Below are 27,792 nucleotides of genomic sequence, written 5' to 3' on the forward strand. Positions count from 1 at the left end.
TAACATAATACGAAAAATATTTTTACCTTTTCCATATCGCGAAATAAAAAAAAAAAAAACGAAAGAACAACAGGGACGATAGAAAGAATAAGTGTTTCGAATTTTGAAAACAATCGATGTCGGTGACATTGTTTTGATAAATGACTACAGACAAAAAAGATAAAGATATAGAAATGAGTGGACGAATTGAGAACAATGTTAAGTGCTACAGTTACGAGGACGCGTTAGATATGACAGGTAATATATTTTTACAGTAAAATATAACATAGTATGTTGTGGACAATACTATAATAACTTGCTTAACGTAATAACATTTTAATTGTCAAACTAGTTTTAGTTTTAATTTACTTTAATTAAGGCTGAGTAGGTTTTTTTCTAAATATCTTTTGTAAAAAAAAAACGAGTAAATTGGTCATGGTGATAGTCACATCTGCAGGTCAGGGACATAATAAGCGTCTTGGGTATATTTTATCTAGCATTTGCTTGGGAATTATATTAGAAAATTGCGACTAAATGATATGTTGAATTTCGTCTTTCGGAGTTTTTACTATTAACACAACGGGTAGACGAGATTAATCATACAGAGATGCCTAGAAAATACGAGCCTCGTAAATTACTCTCGTCTCCGACTTCAGACTTACAATGGAGTATTGACGGACGCGACTCGCGACGGCCGCACGCGTCCCACGTTGCGTCAACTGAGCGCTAAGGGCTTCCCCTTTTTCAGTCGGGTCTCATAAGTCGACCTCAGCGGTAAATCTTACTGAGTCTCAAGTCTTAGGCCTTCCGAATGCAAATCGTCGGCTATTTTTTATCAATATAATCGTTTTAACAGTAGGCTAATGTCCTAAGCGTTAAGTCTAATAAACATGGACTTTCTATTATCTGCCATGTTGTAAAAAATAACAAAACAGTAGACGCATATGATGTGTAACATCGGACGTCTCACCTTGGTGATAAGTAACATTAATATTATATCCTCTCGGAAAATGAGTTGGTACCAAGAACCGTTCATTCAACCATTCGCGTTCTCTGTCCAAATAACCGCGGAATCTCGGCTTCCGTTCCTTTTCACGAAATTACTCTTACAAATCGCATGCAAGCGAGATGATATTGAACATCAAACACTTTAATTAAGTCAAGTCAAGACCGATGTTTTATATGTGTCGGAGTAAAACATCGTCTCCTGAACAATTTCATATATACACGTCTTGTGGGCGTTATCAGAATTGAATACGAGCACAAAACAAAGTTATAACTGATTCGTACAATTTAATTAAAATTTGTCTTAATCACATAACAGTTATTACTTTGCAGTTACTAATACAAATGATCTAACAAGATCCAGCGTTGCGCCATTATCATTATCAAATTCCCGCCAAAAACGGCCAAGCCCGCCAAAGATGGCGCCTCGACCGCACTCAAGGCTTAACCTCCATTGTAATTGATCGTGAGGTATAATGCAATATTATAACAATAAATTGGAATAAAACATTACGATTTTATTCTTTTAATAGTATATATAACGAAATAAATTAAATGATATTTATTATGTGCTATTCCGTAAGAAAAAACTCGAAATTCACTGCAGTGAGTGTTGTATGAGCGCTCGCAGCCTATCTCACTTGTAAAAAATACAGTCTTATTCTGATGCGTATTATCTTTAATTGTTACCACGATAATGATGATAATGTTAGAGTTTTTTCGTACAGAATAACAGTAAATTTGTTATATGGTTTATTAATTTTGGTTAAAATATTAATTATTTATGAATTGTCTAGTGTCACAGAAACGCACGTGAAAATATATATTAATATTAAGCAAGGTAGTCGTGTTTATGACCTCTAGGAATAAGGAAAAACATATCCGCAAAATCAGTACGGTCTTGAAAATGACCATGAAATTCAACGGAAATATCTTTTACGAACGCATAAACGACGGCGCAAAAATTAAATCAAGACTGTCATTAATACTATATACGTACTATCTGAGCCGAGGTGGCCCAGTGGTTAGAACGCGTGCATCTTAACCGATGATTTCAAGTTCAAACCCATGAATTTTCATGTCCTTAATTTGTGTTTATAATTCATCTCGTGCTTGGCGGTGACGGAAAACATCGTGAGGAAACCTGCATGTGTCTAATTTCAACGAAATTCTGCCACATGTGTATTCCGCCAACCCACATTGTAGCGTTAGAGGCAGAATATGCTCCAAACCTTCTCCTCAAGGGAGGGAGGCCCTAGCCCAGCTGTGGGAAATTTACAGGCTTTTAATGTAAAAATTTTTAAAATGTAAAAAGCTGACCCGGCTAACGCTGTCTTATGTTCCTCATTCATTAGTAGAACATTGCGAGTAACAATGGCCGCCATTTCTACAATGTTGTACTGCAGTTCACGATTCATTTCAGTGTTCATTAAATCAGTTGCACCTCGATTTGGCGAATTCAAACCGAAATGACTGAGTGGTAAGTTGGCAATGATAATGCAAAGATCCTCAATAGCAATCAATGCCTCATTGTACAGATCGTCGCTGAAGGTTAACGTTACATCGTCATCGATCATTGAATCTTTTTGATTATCCCACAATATTTCTGCTGCTGGAAAACAACACTAGAGACAATAGTAGACGAATTTGTATTCCTGTACAGGTCAATGCTGCTTCAGCAAGCATATATTCCCACTGGTTGTCATCTTCCAGTAAGCCGAGTGCACATTCACTTAACGTATATCTTGAAATGACAATGGGCCAGTAACATTAACCAACAACAGTCGAAAATAAAAGCACTCAGTCTGTCTTGGATTCACTGTAAATACTCGCCCAAAGGCGTTTAATTTGAATAAATTAGGACATGCATCAACTGGTGAGCCTTGCTTGCGGGGTATCCATTGTTGTGTTTGAGCCCATGTGAAATAGCGTGCTATTTGTGAATAGAGTACGTGTAAAGGCACCAAAATCATCCGCACGATTACACAATTTAAAAAAATTCAGTGAGTGTAGTTTTTGGTGGATTTATAGCATGTTGATCGTGCAATCAATCTAAATGTTTAAAAATTACATGTAATTTAGTAATAAAATGTATTAAAGACTTCAGCTTTTGTCTAAACACACGTGCTGTAATGTCATGACGATGTATTAGACTTTGGTCAGGCAACAGCAAAGATGTAATCTCTGGCCATTTTGGATTACATGTGACAACACCGTGTTTATTATCACAACGTGATAATAAACACGGTCGCCCATATTCGCGCACGAAAGTCAGAGCATCCAGTATGAGTATATACTCTTGCATACGTGGACGTGGACTGCCTACGTACGATGATGGTAGAATGACAGAGTTATCAATTTCGGCGGCGTCGGCGTTGTTGACAATAGTGACACCGGTAGACACATGAAGGTACAAGGAAGGTAATTATTATCACTTACCAAGTGATAATAATTAATGTTATCGAGCGGGATAAAAAATGATAAAGTTATTAAAATGACTATTAAAAAGAAGAGGTGGGAGATAGAAGAGTGAAAATTTAGGGTTGTATGTATTTTTAATGCCACATTATAAAAAAATAAAAATTTTATACAAAAAATAAAAAAAATTGAGGTGCACACCTCTTATCACTTAGGGGTTTGAAAGAGAGTTAATAGCCGGATCTCAGACTTACTGAATATGCATAAAATATTTCATAAGAATCGGTCGAGCCGTTTCGGAGGAGTATGAACTACCTAACCATTGTAACACGAGAATTTTGTATATATTAAGAAGACAAGTAAACTGTAAGGTTATTTGTTTATTGTCTGTTTTTCCGCTTCAACGACGAAACAAATCGTCGTGAAATCGACTCACGAATAGCTTCAATAGCAATGGGCCTAATTTGTATTCCAAGCGACAATGTAGTACCAATTTCACACTAGCATATCCTACTATAGTCAGTGCAAACGTGCTTACAAATATGTTAAGTTTTTAATTTAATTTATACCAGTTTGGCCACTACCACCCACTCATCACGTCATATTCTTCAGCTCCTAAGTATAAATGTGTTCCGATTTGAGGGATGAATGTGAGCCAGTGTGACTACAGGCACAAGGGATTTTACATTTTTGTTCCCAAGGTTGATGATGCATTGGGGATGTAGGGAATGATTATTTCTTACAGCGCCCGGAAGAGTATTAGCCAGTCTGCCTAGAGGCCATTCATTTATTACGTAAAACGATTTAGAGGGGGAGGGGTTTCGACCATGTCTTATGTTTTCTTACAGGGGGTGGAAAGGAGTCTCGATAGTTCTTACGTAAGATAAAAAATGCGCAAAGTTAAAATTATTAAAAAACACGGGAAACCGCGCCATTGCCGAGGTTCACTCGGATGCGTATAGATATAAAACGATATTTCTATTTCAACGGACGGGCCAAAAAATAAAGATTATTCGTACATTTGAAATTACAAATAAATATCTCATAAATATTGATTCTTTGAAAAATTCTTACATAATAAATATTAAACAGTGGGAGGGGGTCGGCCTATTCTAATAGGGGTATTATATGAAAAAATGAGAATGAAGTCAAAATGGGAAGTAGTCCAAACTAGAGAAAATAGTCATGGCAACTTTAAGTTTTAATTTTGTACAAATTAAACGTTTCCATTATAATATAACTTACATGATAAAATTGTCGCCGCGATTTTAGGGAAGGGACTTAGCGAGCGCGCATTTTCAATAGATTCCGAATAAGAGAAAAAAAAAAAAATTTTTAATAGGCACACTAACTCAAGAACAATACATAAGATGTACAACAATTTTTGGACAAGCCTAAATATTGCTGTATTTACAGGATTCACCCATTCCTATTGATATTGGCAACAAAAATATCATTAAAGGAAGATTAAGATTTATAACACGTAGCAAGAGTGACATTTCTTTTAGTATCGAGCAGTAACCCACCGGCGAGATCTTGGCTAACTACGCGATCTGATACTCATCCTCAAGTAATCACCTGATGTCTGAATCGAATATTTAAAAGACAACACTGATCCGCCTATTAATATCGAGCCTAGCGTATATTTACATAATAGGTAATTTACGAATATTTAAGAAATTACGTTATCTTATACGCTGTTTTAGCTGCTGGGCTTTTCCTTTTACAGAACCGGTATAAACTAGTTTATCATTTCGTCGAGCACGTGTATCACAGACACAAACATATATAATATTTGCTTCGAATGTTCTGGGGTCGATTCTATCAACAAACTGTCACTTTATCGAATCGAAACTCATTCGTTGCCATTTAACCGTTTTTCTATTCCTGTATCACAATGACGTGACGGTCTAAGTTGGATCGGAATAGAATTGGGAACGTATCGTAACGGTTATAAATCAGTAGAATTGTCCTCCCTATTACATATATTATACAGAACTAGAATTCGACTATTTTTCCCAGAGAAATAATCATAAAAATGTAATTAAACTGTAATAACAATGTTTCAATGACTGCTAAACCGTAATCTGTATCCAATCTTATCACGATTTATTATATATGGTTATTTGAATAATGTAATTCAATTTATTTCAAGATATTTTCAAGATTGCATACAAAGGTAAACAAAGGAAATAAACATTGGCGCTTTAAGATATATAAACTTGGTGGTATGGCTTTGTGCAAGCTCTTCTAGGTAGGTGCTATCCACTAATCAAATATTCTACCGGCAAAAAGCAATACTCAGTATTATTGTATTTCGGATGAGTGAGCAAGTGCAACTATAGGCACAAGGGACATTATATCTTATCTCCCAAGGTTGGTCGTGCATTGGTGTGATGGTAGGAATGGTTATTATTCCTTTGTCAGTGTCTATGGGCGGTGGTGACTTACCATCGGGTGGCCCATTTGCCCGTCCGCCTACTTATTTCATAAAAAAAAAACATTATAACTATTATATACATCACCAATGTATTAGTGTTTGGCGGTAATATATGCTACCAGTTGACAGTATTACACACAGCTCGAGACGCACAGAATATTAAGTAATAAAAAATATTATACCCTCTACAAGTTAGCTTGATCTTTTTGACAGATGTAAATTTTTCTTATGGACCGTTATATTTTCTGTTTCCCATCACTAGCCCGTCTGTCAAAAAGATCGAGTTATCTTGAACAGGGTATAAATATTATATCGAGAAATATACAATTTGAACAAAACCTCTTGTTTCGAGGCTAGCGCTTATTTTCAGTGAAAAATGTTAATGATTCATTGTTTTAATAAAGTTAAATATTAGTAAATCAGACTGTGTTTGTTACCTTTTACATAAATTATATTTTATAATAAATACTATAGTTACAAATTGTAATTATTATCTTTTTAAATTTAAAGTTTAAAGTATTTTTTATTCATACTTCGGTTTACTTTGTTCTATTGATGTTGCGAACGCCTTCAACAGTCTCCCTTTCGAGACGATACGGGAGGCACTCAGATACCGTGGGGAGGCGACCCATCTGAGGAAGCTTTCCTTCAGGACAGGCAGGTCCTCAGGCCGGGGGTCGATAGGAGGCTGGTCCGGCGTCGGGTAGGCTGCGGCGTTCCACAGGGGTTCTGCGAGTTCCCGTCCTTCCCGGGATGGGGGTGTTGTGTTATGCTGACGACACCCTCGTCACGGAATCCTCGTTCCGGGAAGCGGCTTGTCACCGTGGACCGGATGGGTATGCTGGTACTGAGGGTCTCCATATCATAAACGGAGGCACCCCTCTTCCAGGGTCCACGGATAGGACCACCACGAGAAGAAAATATAACCGTCCAGGGGAAGGCGATCAAGGTGCAGGTCTAGATGAAGTCTCTGGGACTGATCCTGGACGGACGATGGAGCTTTGGGCAGCTTTACCTCGGCCCCAGTCTCTACTAGTACAAGCTACACACGCTATTTGTGCACGAATTTTTTTCATTTTTATGGTCTAGCTTTATTTTGGTATAGTAATGCTTTGTTTTTGCTGACTGTAATTTTTGATGTATGCCATATAAATAAATAAAACATGTTCTATTCACAGGTCATGGGAAATACAACAAAGGACTGCTGTTCGCTTGTTTTATGCTGATCATTGCCATGGGTATTGACATTTATGGCTTAGGAATTATCGTCACAGTCGCGACTTGTGACTTGGGATTGAATTTTCAGCAAATTGGAATATTGTCCTCCATGCCTTTTGCGGGTAAGATTTAATTTAAATATATTATAACCTTTTCAATATATATATTTTATTTCTTTGTTACCTTTTCTGGTAGAAAAATAGACTTCTTAATTGCATACATAATAAAGTCATAAATTTAATTGTATTTAATTAACTATTTAAATAGGCGCGAAAGGTAAATACCTACTGAGTTTCTTGGCAGATCTACTCGTTAGGACATACATTTCAAATCGGTGATTTTACATTTAATTAGATTATTAGTTAACAGCGATTGAAAAGTGCTTTTATGACCCTATTTTAACTAAGAATATTTTGATTTGCATAATCTCTTGTTCACCCTTCAGGTATAATAGTCATGTCGTATCCATGGGGCTACCTGTCGGACACTCGGGGTAGGAAGCTGGTGCTGATGTGGTCTATGACTGGTAGCTTCATTTGCGCCGCTATCAGCAGTTTGGCACCAACTTGGCAAGTCTTAGCCGCACTGCGATTCCTTAGTTCAGCACTGTAAGTTAACTGTTGATTAAATTAGTGATTAGTTTACGTACGTGATTTTTTTATCGAAGAATGCGTGTTTAAAAGCGGATGTCTGCTTATAATATATATCGGGAGGTAAAAGAAGCAGAACTTAATGCATCGGTGTCAAATTTACAAGCTGTTAATGAACAGCTAATTCAATTTAATGAAATTGAATTATAAAATTAACTACATTATATTTTACACATATAAGTTACAGATATTGTAATAGGTTTTAAGAGTGACAAAGGTTTCGAATGCGATAACATTGGCGGTTAGTTTCTTATGGACCTAATCCAAACTGGAGATACACTAACACAGTCACCCTTCACACCTGCACGCAATAAATAGTATTTCTACATAGGTACTCAAAGTTCCTTGATTTTATTTAACAAGGTTCATATTACATTTCTAATTAAAATTTAGAGTTCGTTATATAAAATCCTTATTCGCATACAAAGAAAGACTTCTTTTTTCGAAATGCTAATTAGCTATATCCTAATAACTACATATATATAGGTAGTATTTTACAACCAATCTACTGTAAACCAAAAAACAAATACAAATTTTGTGTGTAACATCTTGGAGGCGGTTTGTTTTTTAATGGAAATCACATAACACGCATCTTTAAATTCAAAAATCGGGTCGATTTTATAGGTATAAATTAGAGATTCCTTATCCTTTAGATTCAATTGAAAACAAGCCTCTCCCTACTTCTCTAATGTTAAATATGATTCTTTTTACTTATAAAACTGTATGTGACTTAATTGTATGTAGGTCCAGCGCAGCAGAATCTGCAACGTACGCTCTTCTTGGCGAATGCTGTAGCTCCAAGTATCGAACCAGATACATGCTAATCATGACAAGTGCCCTGATGTTGACACCCACCTTGTATTATGGTGAATTTATTTGATTTATTTAAAAGAACTCAACCTCCCAAAAGGTATAAATACCAAAAAAAATGTATACATTTTATATTTTATACTAACGAAAAAATAAATAATTACAAACATAAATAAAAAACGGTGTTCATAAAAATATCTCCGAACTTAGTAGTAATTGCTTAATGAACCTAAAAGATAATTATAAATGTTTATCTTTTCCAGTATGGGCGTACTTAATAACCAAGTTAAATTTCACCATATATATAATGGGCATTGTCTATCGGCCCTGGCGTCTCCTGACCCTCGTAATGGCTCTGCCCTTGGGTATTGGAGCTTTACTGTTGTGGTACTTCAGCGAGAGTCCTAAGTTTCTCGCCAATGTTGGAAGAACGGATGAAGCTGTGGCTGTACTTAAACGAATGTATGTCATTAATGGAGGAGAGTCAGAAAAATATCCTGTAAGTATATCTTTCTGTTATAAGTTTTTATATAAAATTATCTTTATGGGGTAAGCAAGTCGAATAAAAAAATATATATTTAAAAATTACGTATACGTATAGTCATAGCCTATAAATGTACCACGGCTAGGCTAAAACCTTCCAATGGCTTTAAATAATATTTTTAAACATATTCCACCAAGCTGTTTCAATGTTGCTTGGTGCATATAATGTGGTACATTAAATTCAATTAAGTTCAACTGACACATGCACGATTCCTCGCAATTATTTATCGCTGACCACAAAATGGTTCTCATATAACTCAAATAAAAAAAATCCTCTTTTACGAAGGGAATTTCGCTGCTTTATATTCAATACACCAATGACATTATCCAATACACTTATCCATATTATGTATTAGTTAATCTAATAATCCCTATTTCTCATCTGTTCTAGGTTGAAAAGATATATTTAGAAGAAGGCAGCAAGGATCACGTAGATGGTTTGACTCTCCGCTCACTCTGGGAGCAGATCGCGCCCCTCTTTAAACCGCCACTTCTCAAGAGAACGTTGCTACTATACTATTTAACATTCGTTGTATATATCGCGTAAGTAGTTTATGGATTATGTCCATAAATTGGGATTTTTATTTGAGCAACAGTAAAATGATTATTAGTCGAGAAATTTCAAGTATCGTCCTAGAGTCCACAGAATGTATATACACTGATAACTATCGAGACCTAACTGAATAATAATATTTTTATACCATTAAGAGAATAGAACCACAAAACTTTTTAAGTAAAAAAAAATTATATACTCCAAATGAATTATAGTATATTTAAAGTTATTATGATTTTCAGAAACAACAGCTTTGCAATAATACTTCCAACGATATTTAACGTATTCTTCACGTCTTACGCCAGTCAAGAATCTGGTTCCAGCTTCTGTGAATTACTCTCTGACGAGGCCAACAATGTTACCACCACAGATAGCCCCAATACCACAATCATTCAACAAGCGAGTATTTAGTATATTTATAACTTATATCCAGATCCCGAAGAAGCTTGTCCGGGCGTCCCTAGGCACGCCTCGGGACCTTTTTACCGCAATTTTCTTCATTACGATGTTTTTATTGAGACATTTTCGGCATCAACAATATTTTACTAACAATGATCTTTAAAATCTGTCTTACATTGTTTGCCTGAAACAGGACTAATTGAAAAATTTATTGTAGTTTCAAAACGTTTATTCAGAAATAAAAAAGGATAGATTTCTTTTGTTCTCTGTGAAAATTCCAGTTTATATGAACAATATCTTCATTCCAGGAATTAGATTGTACAGATTCCATATCTGATAACACGATATTTGCGGGATGCGCTCACGGTCTGTCTTTCTTTGTATTGAACGCGCTCATCTCGCAGTGCGCGAAGAAACCGAAGGTAAATCATAGCGCCTTTCTAATTGCTTGATATTTATGACCTTTTTTGACACGTGTTATTTACGTGTTTGTTGATGATGATCGTCTGAATGGATTTGGCGTTATAGCGAGCAGGAGCTACCATAAAAGGTCGTCTTATCAATGTTTATTTCTATATATTTTCCAGGTGTTAACGATAACAATCCTCGTGATAGCAGCAGTCGCAGCCGTCTTGATTGACCTGACCGGGGAAGCTATCTCCGGACTACTCTTATTCTACATCTTCCTTACCACTGCCATGGTCTTTGGACTCGTGTCTTCATATTTTGTTACATTATATCCCACGTCTTATAGGTAAGTATTGAAACTTCACTGATCACTTGCTCCAACTTTTTTAAGATGTTTAATGGAACAAGTCATTCCAATTAAAAAGACAATTATTACAATTCTTTTTGTTAGAGCATTATATTCGTTAGACTTTATTGATGGTATTCCTGAACTATTGATAATTTTCTGAATCACATAATAACTCGATAAATCCTTCCTTATTAGTTTCTATACTTGACAACATTCCACGGCTATTTTTTAACGAACCCGCATTCTCTTCAAAGGAGATACTAATTTTGTTTTAAATTGTTGGTAAGGAGTAATTACTGAGTTTCTTGGTTATTCTTCTCGGTTCTTGGCTAGGCTAGCTTCTTGGGTTATTTACTCAATTGGAAAAAAGTAATATTAGTAATTTCTGAAATAGATCGCTAGTATTATTTAAAAACTTACGATGATCGATTAAACATGAATATGTTCGTGTTAACCACCCAGGGGCATGGTGGCGTGCCTGGGCATGATGGTGGCGCGGCTGAGCGCGTTCGGCGGCACCAACCTCGTGAGCGCGCTGGTGGGGCGCGCGTGCGGCGCCACGCTGCACGCCGCCGCCGCGCTCGTGCTCAGTCAGTATACAACTTCAACTATTATTATAGTGGTATTGTTGATATAAACAAACGCGTAACGATACATATTGATACGTTATACTCGACCTTGAAATTTTAGTCTCAACGTCGACAAACGAATTTATTTTTTAAAAATACTTCTATTATAATTAAACTTTTTTATTTCAGGTGGTGCCGTCGCAGCTTGGTTCCTGCCTCCAGATAGCGATGCGAAAGGATAATAATATTATTAATTTGTTTTATTTACCATATTTTTAGCATTTACATTCAGAGTATTTTAATTGTTAAAATACAATAATTTAAAATAGATATCGTGGCATTTATTAAAAACATTTATATAATAAAATATAATTATTATTTCGTATTATACTTATTCAATATTTTAAATATCTTATGAAAATATCCATTGAACAACTTAGTAGTAAGGTTATTAAATTCAACTTCTTATCTTTAAATAGAAATAAAAGTGATTAATGAAAAAAAAAATTTTGAAAAATGTACAATAAAAAGTCAAGCCTTTTGCTGTATCTACGTCACCGTAGTAAAAAAAAGTAGCGTTGGCAAGGGTATCATTTTGGAACCAGTTTTATTCAAAGTTTATATAAATGAAATGCAAAGATAATGATCTTAATCTCTTTATTTTATTTATTTACATATCATAATATATCTCTGTTTAATAATTTAAATATGGATTTCGATTTTCTTATAAATATTTTAAGTTTTCTTTGTCCTACCGCCAGGGTAGGCCTCTGTACAATTCTAGCGTATAATGTACCATAAACTCATCGATCATTCTACTACTAAACCGAAAAAAACCATTTTTCTTCTGTTTGAGTCAGTGCAACACAAACGGACTAGCAGTTATAAGCAGTGTTAGGAATGGTCGATATTTCTTACAGTATCAATGTCTGGTTGCTGGTAACCGCTTAGCTTCAATTGGCCCATTTGCACGTCAATTCTAATTAAATAAAGTATATACACTTATGTTATATTAGATGCTAGTACTCTTTTTTACTTTCAAATATGTACACGAACGTTTATTTACTTTTCTACCAATCGCGCATTATTGCAAAGGTTAGCTGATGAGATCTCTGTTAGGGATAAAATCACATTCATAGATTTAAATGTTCCCGCTTAATTAACTGCTGTAACTATAACTGGTGAACAATAAAAAGTAACAAAATCAATATAATATTATACCTAATATATGTCGTATTGTCATGAATACGGACATTATAGGCTGTAGAAACAAGTGCCACTAGATGGCGCTCTGCAGAGTCTGGGTGGCGAGTGGTCGGAGTGATTTAAGTTCAGTTGCATATTAAACGTTGACCGCGACACTATCTATTTAGTAACAGCTCAGTGTTTCAACCCTTACTGTTTTGTGATTATTTGTGACTTTTTGAAATTACAATGATTTTTCTCGTAACGTCAACCCATTTTGCACGATACGATACGTACGCATTATGTCGTCCGAAGAATTAGACTGTAATCGTATTTTGGATTAAATATCCTAGATATACAATATAATACAATAATAATTTCAGATCCCTAGCACATTTATTTACATATGAATACAGTTATAACTAATACTTGTTTAGGTTTCCGTTGCTTTTTTGCTGACGGTTTTCGTATCAGACGGTAGAAGGAATCCAATTATACCGCCAACTGCAATTGAGAAAATAAACCTTTGTTAAGAAAAATATCATTCGAATTTGCAATCTTATAATTTAATAGAAGATATAATATATGCGAAAATAATATAATAATAAAAATATATATAATACTTGAGGTATTTTATTTTATATGAAGATTAACTGAGCTTCATTCCGATTTTTCTTGGTACATACGGAACTGAAAAAATATATAAATTTATCGAGCGTAATAATTGGACCGCAAAGTTATTTAAATATTAAAACAGACTTTGACTTATTTGTTCTTGCTAAATTTTTATTAAAATTTTAAAACCACAAAGCAAGAGGTGGACCAGTGATTAAAAACCATTAATATTAACCAAAAATTGCGTGTTTAAGCCCAACCAAGTAAGGCAATGTAACAGTTAATATGTTTTAATAATTCTTCTCGTGCCTTTTCCCATAAAACAACGTGAAGAAAGAAACATATGTCGCAAAAAATCTGCTCAGTAGAAATCAATAAGTATTCCTGATCTCACATTGGGATAACGTGGTAGAATAAACTGTAAATAAAATTAAATAATATGAAAAACGTACCGAAAGTGAGTCCACCGAAGATATAGAAGGCTAATTCGCAATCATATACAAGCAAGTGCTTCAAGATATTGATGCCAAATACTGAACTTCCTCTACCGACCATCAGCGTTAGACAAACTGCCATCGCTCTATAAAATAGAAAGCATAGCTGTCAATACGAAGTTTCCTTCACGTATCCTAGTATCTGTACTTCTATAAATGGCATGCCATGACAAAAACACTTATTACTAAATTAGATTAAACAGGAAGTTAAAGAGATAAAAGTTCGGGAAACGAGCCTTACAGATGTGTAACACTTGACATTATTAGGGAATAATATATAAATAATTATTGAGTGTCAATATTAATAAGATAATGATTATTTGATATTTATGAAAAATAATAATAATGGCACCTTTTCTGTGTAAAGTACTACTCGACACAGAAAAGGTTGAATTAGCAATTGAAGGCAGGAGCAGGTGCAATTACTGCACATGACTACCAACTTACTAGCTGGTCTTTCTTATAATGAACATTAAACACACACTTATAACTAAGAGGTAAACAGGTAAGTCCTACATACTTGACGTATGTGGGGAAGATATCGACGCTGAACGTGGAAAGGAAGCCGAAGTTAAGAACACCGGTCATGAATGCCACGAGCAGGATCGTGCTCACCATCCACGAGCTAGTCAAGTTGATGCACAGGCCCGCGATACCGGCGAACAACTGGAAGATTCAAAGACATCAATTAATAGGCATCAATCACTATTATTATAATCTTTACTGTTTATTATCAAAAAACTCAGTTCCAAAGCGAGCAAGGAACTTTGGTGTAATAGATATTTATTTTTTAATTTGTACTATTTATATGAGGTCCGAAGAATAGCGTTTTGTTATGATTTCTGGAAGGTATTTATAGTACTTTAACATCACCAGATATCATAACGTATTTAAGGGATCAGCTCTTATTTCTTATTTTCGATCCTTATAATAAACAAAATAAAAATGCATCGAAAACTTATGTGGAAATGACTGTTCATCTAACTGGTGGTAGGGCTTTGTGCAAGTCCGTCTAGGTAGGTACCACCCACTTATCAGATATTCTACCGCCAAATAACAGTACACTGTATTGTTGTGTTCCGGTAAGAAGGGTGAGTGAGCCAGTGTAATCACAGACAGAAGGGACATAACATCTTAGTTCCCAAGGTTGGTGGCGCATAGGTGATGTAAGGAGTGGTTAATATTTCTTACAGCGCCTTTTTCTATGGGCGGTGGTGACCACTTACCATCAGGTGGCCCATATGCTCGTCCGCCAACCAATACCATAAAAAAAAAAACTTATCCATACCTGCACTCCAATCAACATGCGTTTTCTTCCAATATAATTGATAATAGCGCTGAGGAATGTATTTAAAGCGGCGATTGTGACGCTGATCACAAAAACTGTGACCATCGCGAAGCTGTTGAGACTACAGTCTTGGTTCTGGAATAGAAAAACAAAAGTGAATTTAGTTCAATGTAGTTGTAATTATAGCCCATACAAATAAAAACTAAATAGATCTCAGTTCTGTTTCTTCGTTCGACGTATCTGAATATAATAGTGGCTGTCAGGGAAACTTTGATGCTCTACAAACATTATTGATTAGTTTAGACTTAGATTAGTCAGTAGGGCTATGTGCAAACTCATCTGGGTAGGTACCACTCACTCATCAAATAATCTACCACCAACATTAATACTTGGCATTGTTGTGTACCATTTGTAAACGGTGGGTGATGCAGACACAAAGGACATAATATCTTAGTTCCCAAGGTCGATGGTGAATGACAATTTAAGGAATAGTTAAAATTTCTTACAGTGCCAGTGACTATGGGTGGTGGTGATCACTTACCACCAACTGCCCTGTTCATCCATTTACCCAGTCTGGGTTAGATATTAATTAAGATGAACACGAAGGATATTTTAAATTTTTTTTATGATATCGGTAGGTGGACGAGCAAATGGGCCACCTGAAGGTAAGTTGTCATGTCACCTATTATAGACATAGGCACCGTAAGAAATATTAACCATTCCTCAAATCACCAATAAGAATATCTGACGAGTGGGTGGTACCTGTGTTGTATAACTTGGATGATGATAGCTGCAACATCTCGTGTTTAAAAACTTTTGTGAAAGTTTTCATTATAATAATATAAGTTATGTTTAGGATATAAGACTTACTAACTGCTTATTGATGTCCAGGAGCCCCAAGGCAATGAACGTCCCGGGGGCCTTAGCCCTTTTCTAACTGTCTAAAAGATTTTTTATTCTACCATGAGGAAATTTGTCCGTAATTACGATGTTTATTTATATACTAAGGTATGACATTATCCTCTCAAATAGAATAAATGTTTGCCTTCAACAAATTTGTGAAATTTACATTTTGATAGGTAATTGAAATTATTGTTATGCTTTTTTCAAAAGCCTAATTGAATGATGTATAATTATATTGATATAATTTTTTACTTTGACATCATATAAAACATATACATTAACATAATTCAAATAAGGCAATTCGAACTGATTTATTGAATATCAATTATTGAATGCGATAATTACTCTGTCTGTCTGTCTGTCTGTCTGTCTGTCTGTTACGCTTTCACGGCTAAACTGCTGAACCAAATTTGATGAAATTTCTTATGAAATATAAATAATGAAGTAGGCATTAACTTCAAAGAATGACAGGCTACATTTGTATACCCAAAGAAACGCCCGCATTGTAAGGCCCTTGGCGTGGGGAAAGCCGCGATCAAAAACTAATATAACGTATATTTATTGCTACAATTTCATAACTTAACTAAAATTCAGTAAATGTTTGTATGTCTTAAACACTACTCGCATATCTAAATACGTTTGATACGCCTAAACAGCATAACCAATAGCGTTAGAACGAGCAGAATTGCACCTTAAGGACATAAACATGACATAAAATTTCCTATGACCGATCTCATGATAAACGCTCTTGAACACCTAGGTAAACAATAAATATTCTAATTAAATATTAAACTTGTGTTTAATGCTTTATCAAAGAAACGAAATACGATAAATTATCCGCAAGTTTGAGTAAGAATTATTTTATTACGTGATTACAGGTGTACGTACTATTTACTCGTTAAACTACAAACGTCATAAAATTATTAATAATTTATTATCTGTAGTTGTACGTGTGTCTGTCTTTTATGCTTTTATGTACATACATTGACTTCATTTTGACGAAATTTGGTACAATCCTTTCCTGTTTATCCTTTGAGGTGTGGTCTTAGGGATGATGAGTCGTAAAGGAGATCTTGAAGCATTTTCCTCACAAAATGATTTCTAAGCGGGCGAAGTTTTGTTCAGTTACTCTTATACATATACAAAAGTTAATAAAATCGAATAATCATTTAAAAAATCGTTTTTCAATTAATTATAATATTATCATTATTATGTGATATTGTGAAAAATAGCGTTTTGAAATTCGGCGAAGTTGTTTTCGGAACTTAGGAACTAAAATTAAAGTACAAATTAGAACTATTTGTAGTGCAAAGCATAGCAGAGTATGTATTAACAAATCACATGGAATATTTAAATCTAAGGATTGTTTTTCTTTACTCCTTGCGCACCAGGACCAATAGTTTGGATTTGGAAACTTTGTCGAAATCTTAAAAAAAAAATTCAGTTTCCACAATTTAATCGAGGCAACATACTTAAACATAAATATGTATACTGCAAAGTATTCACGAATTCATAATACTAGTTGTATAAATGTATACGTGTGTAAATAATTCAAGTAATAGCCCGTAATTATTCTCTTAATTCATAGGCCTTTTCCTCTACGTTGTCCTCCAAATTAGCGTTGCAATTTCGTACAACAACGCGAGATATTAACTAAAAAATATTGGCACAAAGGTTTGGCCTATTTGTAAGGTTGGCGTTACCTTAAATAGCTGTTAGCTTGACCACGGAAACGTAGATTAGACGAGATTAGTCACGGCCTATTTAATTTATCGTCATCATCAAATGCTTTACTACTAAAGTTTTAATAAAAACCTAATTCAATTTGTCAGAGCTACATAATATTATTTAAATGAGCAAATAAATCACGCAATAGCAGATTAAAACAGTTGTAATAATGAGATAAGAATCAGGAAAACACTATCTGATGAAGTTGGAAACATATTTTTGAGGCATTATGGTACGTATGATTTTTACATCTATTCTGCCTATAATTCAGCATTTTCCTCATTATGCAATATAATATAAATTGATGGTGATAAATTGCGTTTGAATGTGTCTTTATCGTAAATCCAAATGTGTGGATTCTGATTCGATCACGTAGAGAAACGCCGAGCATAGCCCGCTCCATAGCTCGCTGAGTGACTCTGAGCCTTTTTAAAAGGCCCACAGTTAGAGACCACGTCTCGGCACCGTAGGTTTGTTTGTTGGAAGGCCAGTTTGGTTCAGGGCTGAATAGCTTGGTAGCTACCGAGAAGATCGACATTAAACCATCCAACGAATAAATAACACAGTTATTATATGTTAATATAATTTAGTCCACCATTTTTAAATATATTTATTTTTAATAAAATACCATATCACAGGAATAATTGCGGAGCCATTAACTAGGTGGTATTAGTTTACCTTTACTTCTGCTACTCATACAATGTTTGTCTTTGATTCTTAAATTGTTTGGGTAGTATTGTATGCCATAAATTTTGTGTTATAAGTAGACATACTTACTTCTGTTGCGGTTTCATTGTGAGACGATCTCAGCATATCACAGAAGGATAAGTTATCATCACCTCTTTCAATCGCCTTCATAACTCCATCAGCGATGTAAGGTAACCAAGTTAAAAATGGATTGATTCTGAAATTATAACAAGACAAAATTGAATAAAACATCGATAAATTCATTGGGATTGTATTTCTTTCTACTATAGTTATTTCTACTATAGTTATTTCTACTATAGTTATTTCTAAGGACTTAATTTATAATATTATAATCGAGTTAAATAACTAATTAAATAAAGTTTTGAATGAGATAAATACAAGATCTAATTATAAAAAATAAAATAAAAAACTAATTTAATAATTATTTAGTTTTTTAGCAATGATTGAATTAACTATCGTTCGTTTTTACCACCCTCTCCTTAAGAGAGAAGGTCACCAAGTGGGACATTACAAATCAAATAGAATAAAAGCACTTTAGTGTACACCAATAAACATATATGTAAGTTAAATTCAAGAAAGATGTACAAGATGCCTTATCCCTAAAACGACAATCTATTCCAGGCAACTTGAAGGTAAAGGAACAGAGGTAAGAAAGGGCAAGATAAACGTGTTATTTTGGTACATTTCTGTATTATCGTAAAATAACGTGGCTCATAAAAATGTATGTCGGCTCATCCATATCTAATGATCAATAAAACTCACCCAAAGTAAACAATCACAAACATGACGGATAACAGCAATGTATTTTTAAGAAGTGGTGGTTTCATTAGTGGTACTGTTTGGGCGACTAGAGATGACCAAAATCCGTTAGACGGTTTGCCCGTGTCTTCGCCTAAAACTACAGAACTGACCTGTAAATATAAAAGTATATTTTTACTCAATAATTGATTCTTAAATTATTACCAACAATTAAAAGGATTACATATTAGGTCATTCATGATAACCATTTTCTGTGTAATGTTAGCCATTAATTCGCTTTAGTTTTACCAAGTATTGGCCCAAAAATTGGATCTGATTATTATTATTACATAGTATGAAACAAAGTCGCTTCCCGCTATCTATCCCTGTATATGCTCTTTGATCTTTAAAATTACATAACGGATTTTTAATAGATAGATTGATTCAAGAGTAAGGTTTATATGGATAATACATGCACAATATAGTACAACAAAACTGATTATTTTAGAGGTTTCTAAAGTGATGTCTTAAATAAACACATTTTTTTGCGCTTAAATTGTAAAAGCTGGCTGAACCCTTTTTTTTTTTTTTTTTTTTTCGCTGGAAAAACGCGTTACGCGTTTCCCCCACGTGGAAGTGGGGGGGTATGTGGGACTCGCCGGTGCCCAAGATGTTAGCGGCACACCGGAATACCCACTAAAAAACCAGCGGTACCCTCTCCGTCTCATCGGTAGGCGCCACGGGATCGCTTTCGCATACTACCGTGACGCCCTGACGGTCGGCCCACCTATGCGGGCCTCCAATTCCTAGGGGGGATTCCCGGGGTACTGAGAACCCTCCTAGCTCCTGTGGCGCCTATTGAGGCGGGGGGAGAAGGTGCGCGTAGCGTTGTTTCCTCCTCCCCGGTCTTCTTCGGCGGATCGGGTCTGCAGCAGCGTCCACCTCCCGCTCCCGTTCCGCTGCCTCCTTCTGCGACATAACGTTTTCGCAGAAGGAGCGCATTTCTGACCAGCACGCCTCGCTACCGAGCATTGCGTTGATGACGCTCGGCAGCGAGAGGTCTCCGCCCAAAGACGCCACCAGGGAATGCCTCTGGGGCCCCCACGCAGCACACTCAGTCAGGGTGTGGTACGCCGTGTCCACTGACGCGCCACACTGATGGCAGGAGGGTGACACCTCCCGCCGCGCTATCCCGTGCAGGTACTTACCGAAGCATCCGTGCCCGGTAAGTACCTGCGTCATCCTGAACGTGAGCGTGCCACGCTTTCTCTTGACCCAGCGACTCAAGTGGGGACGAACCGCCTCCACTGTCGCCAGGCCTGCCGTGGGTGACCCCAGATCCTCCTCCCATCGGGCGATCAGGGCTTGCTGGGCTATGGCCCTGATCCGCCCGACCTCCGCCAACCCTGGACGGTCGCCGCCGTTCCTCGCCTCCGCCCGGAACCGGTACACCTCTGCGAGCACCTCCGCTTGGAGTTCCCAAGGTGGATCACCCGCGAGAAGTGTCGCCGCAGTCCATGACACCGTACGGTACCCTCTTATACCTCTCACTGCTATGACCCTCTGCGGTTTCCGCAAGAGGGCCCGATTGCCAGCGGTGAGGGCGTCTATCCAAATCGGGGCACCGTACAGCGCCATTGACCTCACTACACCGGCATATAGTCGCCGACATAGCGATCCCGGCCCTCCCACATTTGGTAGGAGGCGTCCCAGGGCGGCAGCGGCGTTGATAAGCTTCGGCCCGAGTTGAGCGAAATGCTGCCTGAAGCTCCATCGTCCGTCCAGGATCAGGCCCAGGTACTTCATCTGGGCCTGCACCTTGATCACCGTCCCCTGGACGGTGATACTTGCCCCTCGAGGGGGTCCCCTTCGTGGACCGTGGAAAAGGAGAGCCTCCGTTTTCGAAATGGAGACCCTCAGGCCCAAGCTGGCTGAACCCTACGAGACAGATCAAAATAATGTACTACAGTATTGTACGCCTTAAAAAGGGTTTTCAAAAAATTTCCGTGATGGATATATATCTATCTCTTAGGGATAACCCACAATAACCATTTTTTATCTTTTACTTTTAACGAGAAATAATGCCTTAATTTCGAAGCGATTGTAAGCAATACAAAATACAATTATGCATGTTGATTTATACAGTATATATTTGGTGCATGTAATTTAAAGGAATTATTTTCGAAAATATTTAAAAACGCTTTTAAATCGCAGGGACATAGCGGCTTGTATTGTCTAATGATTGAAAAACTGTGAACGTTGTGAACGGATATAAAGACACACTGTAGATATTTAGTATCGGGATTGCACCCGTACGAAGCCGGGGCGCGCGGCTAGTAGATACTAAATTTAAAATTTCAGAGCCCAAGCTTGACGGCGCACGGATCGTGTTCGATGATGACTTTATGACCAGGTCTTCTTCATATTCGTACATTTTTTTTTGTTTTTTTTTTTCAACAATATGGACACGAGTGTAATCTTAATAATATGTAAAGTCTGTTTAAATATAGAAATTGTTTGTTCAATTGTATTGTATTTTTGTACACTTAGTACTTTTATACTCTTTGCTAATTTTAACATTGATATTGGCGAAATTATTGTGGACTGTAACCGTTGTATTAAATTACCAAAGGCAAAAAACAAGTGAAAAATGATTGGAAACGTATTCAAAGTATTTTACAATGAGACTTCTTTAACACTGATAAAATTATTAAATGCGATCACATTATGGATTGGTTTCATTTAAAACAGAAAGTGAGAGAGACAAAAAATCAATTATCTACCATTACAAACATATAACAGCACTACTGTAACTTACGTTATAGTCGTCGCCACTCTTTCCAGTATTTATCATGTAAATGCCTTTCAAGACCTTCAACGCCTTCTCCTCCTCGCCAACACTTAACAGAAATCGCGGACTCTCGTATGAGAAGTACATGCCAACAGCTCCGAGGGCACAGGGAGTAGCGAACACGAGGTTCAAAAGACGCCACGATGTGAACTCAATATTTAAATACGGTATGTAGTACGAGAATTTTAATTGTAGAACTGGAATTGATATCACTGAAACAATGGACACATAAATACCTATATTTATTAAATTTTGTTAGCAAAGTGGTTTGAAATTTTAAGACAATATTCATAATAGTCATCAAGTTAAATAATAGGTTTATCTATACATACATATAATAAAATTGGAGTGTCTGTTTGAAATATTAAAATAACCGCGTTTTACTAAATGCATATGTATGCACGGTACATAATACCTAAATATTATTTTTTACAATTTTTGTCTGTTTTGTTTGGCTAATTTCTGGAACGGCTGGACCGATTTTTTCTGGTTGATGTAATAAAGGAATAACTTAGGCTACAACAATAACCATTTTGTTCACTTCAAACGCGCACGAAGTCGCGGGCACTGCTTGTCAACAATATAAATTATTTATTGCACGGGTTAAACCACGGTTTATATAAAATGATTTTACTGAATGATAAAAAAAAAACATAAAATTTAATTGCCTTATTAGAGTTAAAAACCAGAAACAATGGCCCATTATAAGTAATTACTAATATTCCTACTTAGTCCTCCGATTAAGCTTGAAGCTTGTGCTGGGAGTGGTGACGACAATAGCCCATGGGTTAGGATCAAACCCGCGATTTTTTACTGCGGGCCGTAAACCATAGCGCTATTAACGCTTAGAATTAAAATATATATATATATCTCGTTTATACATTTTCCGTTACAACTAATCACCTGCCATAAGTCCAGTGGCGCACAAGAAAATACTGCTCGTTAAAGCTACCATAATTGCCCTTCTGTGCTGCGGCGTACATTCACTCAGCAGAGTCAGAGCTAATGCATATGTCCCGGCTACACTGTAACAAAAATACTCATTGAGGTTTTGAAGAAACTACTCATGTTTTTTACTAGATTAGTAATAGACAAATGTTTATTTTATTTCTGATGCAACTGATCAAAGGATATCCAAGCAATTTATCTCATACATTAGCAGCCTGTAAATTTGCCAATGCTGGGCTAAGGCCTCCTCTCCTTTTGAGGAGAATGTTTGGAGCATATTCCAGGACGCTGCTCCAATGCGGGTTAGTGGAATGCGTATGTGGCAGAATTTCGTTGAAATTAGACACATGAAGGTTTCCTCACGGTTTTTTCCCTCACCGCCATAGCAATTTATCTATTTAGTAGTAAATGAAGTTTGATTTGGTTGGAAGGGTGAGAAAGCCAGTGTAACTACAGGGACATCATTTCCTACGGCACATTGGCGATTTATCAAATGGTTACATTTTTATACGGTGCTAATGTCTATGGGCATTGTTGAACAGATACCATCAGGTGACCCATTTGTCCACCCTTCTACCTAGACCAGAAAAAATTAATACCTTTATTTTTTTGAGCAAAAAAAATATTTTTAAAAGATGTCATAGTTTGATGAGATTAGTCTTTTGTGGCGCTTTAAATTTGCACAGTTATCTAAGAATGCTAAAACACATACTTTTTTTAATTTGTCTCTCTTCAGCGAATATCTTTATCTGTCAATGTTCCTGATAAATTATGAGCATGACGTCGTATTACGTAGAAGAAAATAACATTTCTATGATAATTTCCAAGCATAAAAACAAGTTTCAAGTATATTCATACTTTAACACAGTGGCGTAGCATGGGGGGGGGGGGGCGGAAGGTGCGGTCCGCACCGAGCGGCACTATGCCGGGGGCGGCGCTGCAGAGGTTTAACTTTTTTTTAAAAAATGTTTTTTTTTTGCCTCACACGCTTAATAGTTAATTTTCAAAATAAAGTTTCACTTGCTCTCAGCTAAATTAATCAAGTGAGTTCAAACTCGATAAGAAATTAACGAAAACTTCCTAACTACTACCAAAATGTCGAAACCGCCCGTTATTTCGACTTCAAACTCGATTACGATTGCAAAAATAAGAGGGCGGCAAATTTGGAATCCGCACCGGGTGCTAGTGACCTATGCTACGCCACTGCTTTAACATTTAAATAAATTAACGTTTACATTCATGTTTGAATATATAATTTGAACTTACGCGCACGATGATAAGAATTTCAAGACACTGAATACGATCCAGTCTGGAGATAGAGCTGCTGATGCACCAGCAAGGAAAGCCAAAGACATACACCAAGCTAAGATCTTCCTCCTGCCACGCGTGTCAGCTAAATATCCCCAAAAGTGGGATGTCGCTATAATACCTATAAAAAGTATCACGTGTTAATATGTGACATCTGAATGTAAGTTTTTTGATAAATTCATATTCACACACACAAACACACACACTCAGATGGACTTTAGTTGGTGGTTTGGTAGGACTGGTTTTTAAAAACAAGCTCACGCAATAAAACGTATATATTGTATATTATGTTAGAACAACCTAGAATCTCGCGAAATGTCAGAAAGTCGAATCAACTATAATTAATAAACATATACCTACATCAGACAAAAATACCTACACAAGACAAAAATAGTAATCATTTTCCTGTTTGAATTTCATTCATACAAATATCATAAACGTATTAGTTAAAACCCGAAAGAATATACAATATAAATTAAAAATATATGAATATACCTACAACATAAAAAGCATTTGTCATTGTCATCAGTAAGTTGCTTCTCTTCATTTCGGGAATGTTGTCAAATACCAAGTGACTTCTTGCAAAAGTTACCCAAAGCGGTTTAGTAAAATTAATCAGTTGCAAGATAACACCCAAAATAATAACAGGTGAGTTTAATTAAAGATTATAAATAATAAAAAGTAGATATGACAGGGCACTAAACATTAGTATTATAATTAATACAGACAGACAACAGTAAAGATAATAATTGTTATACTCATATTTGTTTATTAGATATCAAATATTAATATACTAATTACTTTCTTAAATCTTTTGAATTACGCATACAAATTTCATCATATATTTATCTACATTTAATTATATTTTCATTTAGTTTAACTAAACGAGTAAGGAAAAGCTTAGAGACTAATATAGGTAAATACAGAGAACTTTCCAACCGAAGATTTATTCCAGTTCCACTGACTTTTCATTCGCTTTAAGTTCAAACTTCATCTCGGTGTTGAAACATCGTAAGGAAACCTACATGGCTGTCCATATTATTGTGCCACGTATCCACTAACCAGCATTGGCGAAGCGTGGTAGCATGAGCTTTAAGTCATCTAATTAAGATTATAGAAGACTTTTCTCCACAATATTAACGTTAATTATTTAAAAAAATGGTTTTTCTTACTTACCTAGTAAGGGCATACCAGCCATGAAGCCCTGTTGAAAATTGGTAGTGTTCAGTTCACAGGCACTGGCGGGAACTAAATACGCTACAGACACAATCTCGAACGCCATTCCCATGATGAGACTGATGTTTACCAATTGCATCAGGAAGTTGAACTTGCCGAATCCTGGTAAATTAAGCATATAATTTATTGGCAATTATTTACAAAAACATAAGTATAACACCTAATCTTGGCATCTGGTTGATTTTTCGTCCACTGAATCAAAGGTGAGATTTAATTTTGAAATTGTGCTAATGTTTTGCTACAAGTCAACGCAATTAATTGAATAGTGAGTACTATTAATTATGATTGGTATAATATATTTATATAAGACTCTTAATAATTCTTTAAATATTCATGGTTATAATTAATACTACCTTATAATTAATCTGTACTGTTAATTTTCAACTGAGTTGTTACATTTTTGAATTAAATGAATAATTTATCTTAAAAATGTTTAATAGTTAAACATAGTTAGTATTCAAAGAGATTAAGATTTATTTCTTCTAGAATAGAAGCATTATACTCCCGTGTTGATTGTCACAGAGATACCACTTATTTGGAAAAAAAACATATCTCGGACCTGAAAAGTGTTTAAGATGTATAGTCACTTTATAATAACCAAAAATGTATTTATTTATTTGGCACACATAACAAATAACCGTCAATAAAGGAAATATATGTTTATCGAAAAATAAAGCAAGACTATAATATTACAACATCGCCGTGCGTGTGCAGACAACGTTAGTACTATTTCGGCTAAATTAAAAAAAAAAACAAATAGGTATTATTAATAGAAATTAAATCAAGATTTATATATTTGAGGAGGTTATTTGAGGAATTATAATACCATAGCAGTTTGAATATCTACGGCAGTATAGACTGTAACATGGGCTACTCTCGTTATGTTACGCTGAACTGATACGTGTATCCTTTAAATATTATATATAATTTGTATCGTCAATATCACGTATTATCACTTTCTGACATTTACGATCGTGATCGTGAGTTACGAGTTTGTTTGTCAGTTCCTACAGATCAGGTGCAGACCATTCCGAATATCCATAATAAAATTGTTTTAGCTCCGTTGAATAATTCATAAGAATATTATGACAAAATATTAATTTTATTAAATATATTATAAGACAAAAATAGTAATATTTTTCCTGCTTGAATTGCAATCATACAAACCTATCATAAACGTATTAGTTGAAACCCGAAAAAATATACAATATGGAATAAAAAATGAATATTATTTGCGCAGTTAATTCACTGATAGTATTGCTATGGTTTGATAAGTATAATAGTTTTTAGATGCGACACTATCTTCAAGTGAATTGAGATAAAATCGAGCCCCCAATTTCTACTTCATTAAAATCATTTTAGCTCGAAAACAAACCGAGCTCTATTTCATTGTAAAACCTTGCCATATGGTAGCTACGCCACTGTATAGTCTAAACTAGACCTAAAGCCTAGACCAAATTGAAATTTCGCCATTTAAGGAAAATTGCTGATAAGACTACACTAATGTTAAATATTTTCTTAATTGAAAACATTCGTCAAGGTTATTGTGACACGCATAGTTTATATAAGTAGGTCGATTGAAATTAAAAACCTAATCTATATAAATGTGGAATATGGATTTGAGTTTCTTTAATTAAATATAAATGTCATTTTTGTCGTTATATATATTTGTATTTATTATGAATCGTTAAGATTGGAAATTATATTCGCAACAAAAACTCTTTGAGCGATTAAAGGCATAGATTAGTAGATCAACGTTCTCGCGGTCGAACACACACAAGATGGATAGACCTCGTTTAATCGTCTATCATGTGTTCCCACACTCAATATACACAGAGTTCCACGAACAGAGAGAGACGGAAATCTCTATGGCAACTCCTCCAGGAGATAACTAAGAAGATATTTACACGAATTTCTAGATATGTCAAAGGAAAAAACATTAATTGACTAAAATAAATTTATTATAAACGATTGATAGTTTTTGTACAAACTGACATATAACTGAACAATAGGTCAAGTATCCGGTCACGATCGCGCTTCCATTAGATAAAATCAATAGTAATATTATCAAATCAACCTTTAACGTGTGTGTGTGAACTACGCTTAAAGATATCGTGTAAGGATATTTGGTTAGTAAATCACATATTTTTAAATGCAATAAATACAAAAAAAGGTTCCTCTCACCGGTTAAATTCAAAGCTTCTTCGAAGTTCACCGTATTCGTTTTGACAACCATTTTGAATCAATTCACTTTCAAATTCACTTTCAATAAAATTAAAAATTAACTTCATTTGCATTTAATTTTCTTTTTTTTTTCGTTTTCGTACGATTTATTAACAACACGACGCTTCTGCGGCGGATGCGTAACTATGAAGATTTTATTTCGCAATATATAAGTATAGTTTTAATTTCTTATCAATGTTCGTGTTAATACTAAAGACAACATGGC

At 35.4% G+C, this 27,792-nt stretch overlaps 2 protein-coding genes across 3 annotated transcripts; one reads left to right on the plus strand and one right to left on the minus strand.

Annotated features, from left to right (window-relative positions):
• Positions 1-11,673, plus strand: LOC125067263 (synaptic vesicle glycoprotein 2C-like). The gene is made up of 11 exons (XM_047675749.1): positions 1-237; positions 7,021-7,182; positions 7,506-7,668; positions 8,455-8,576; positions 8,784-9,019; positions 9,455-9,606; positions 9,859-10,015; positions 10,324-10,437; positions 10,603-10,769; positions 11,235-11,362; positions 11,531-11,673. The coding sequence occupies exons 1-11, from the start codon at positions 141-143 to the stop codon at positions 11,581-11,583; spliced, it is 1,551 nt and encodes a 516-aa protein (XP_047531705.1). The 5' UTR covers positions 1-140; the 3' UTR covers positions 11,584-11,673.
• Positions 7,546-27,781, minus strand: LOC125067264 (putative transporter svop-1). Of its 2 annotated transcripts, XM_047675751.1 has the most exons (12): positions 27,528-27,781; positions 25,284-25,445; positions 24,066-24,228; positions 22,755-22,876; positions 21,819-22,063; positions 19,025-19,173; positions 18,332-18,458; positions 14,924-15,058; positions 14,156-14,301; positions 13,594-13,721; positions 12,956-13,030; positions 7,546-7,677 (listed from the first exon to the last, which is right to left on the minus strand). In XM_047675751.1, the coding sequence occupies exons 1-11, from the start codon at positions 27,577-27,579 to the stop codon at positions 12,960-12,962; spliced, it is 1,500 nt and encodes a 499-aa protein (XP_047531707.1). In that variant the 5' UTR covers positions 27,580-27,781; the 3' UTR covers positions 7,546-7,677; positions 12,956-12,959. The 2 variants fall into 2 exon arrangements, with proteins under 2 accessions (XP_047531707.1, XP_047531706.1); XM_047675750.1 differs by lacking the exon at positions 7,546-7,677 and having other exon boundaries at positions 11,988-13,030.
• Between the last annotated feature and the right edge of the window lie 11 nt (positions 27,782-27,792).

The sequence above is a fragment of the Vanessa atalanta genome, chromosome 11 (genome assembly GCF_905147765.1).
Source record: "Vanessa atalanta chromosome 11, ilVanAtal1.2, whole genome shotgun sequence".
In the NCBI taxonomy this organism is placed as follows: domain Eukaryota; kingdom Metazoa; phylum Arthropoda; class Insecta; order Lepidoptera; family Nymphalidae; genus Vanessa; species Vanessa atalanta.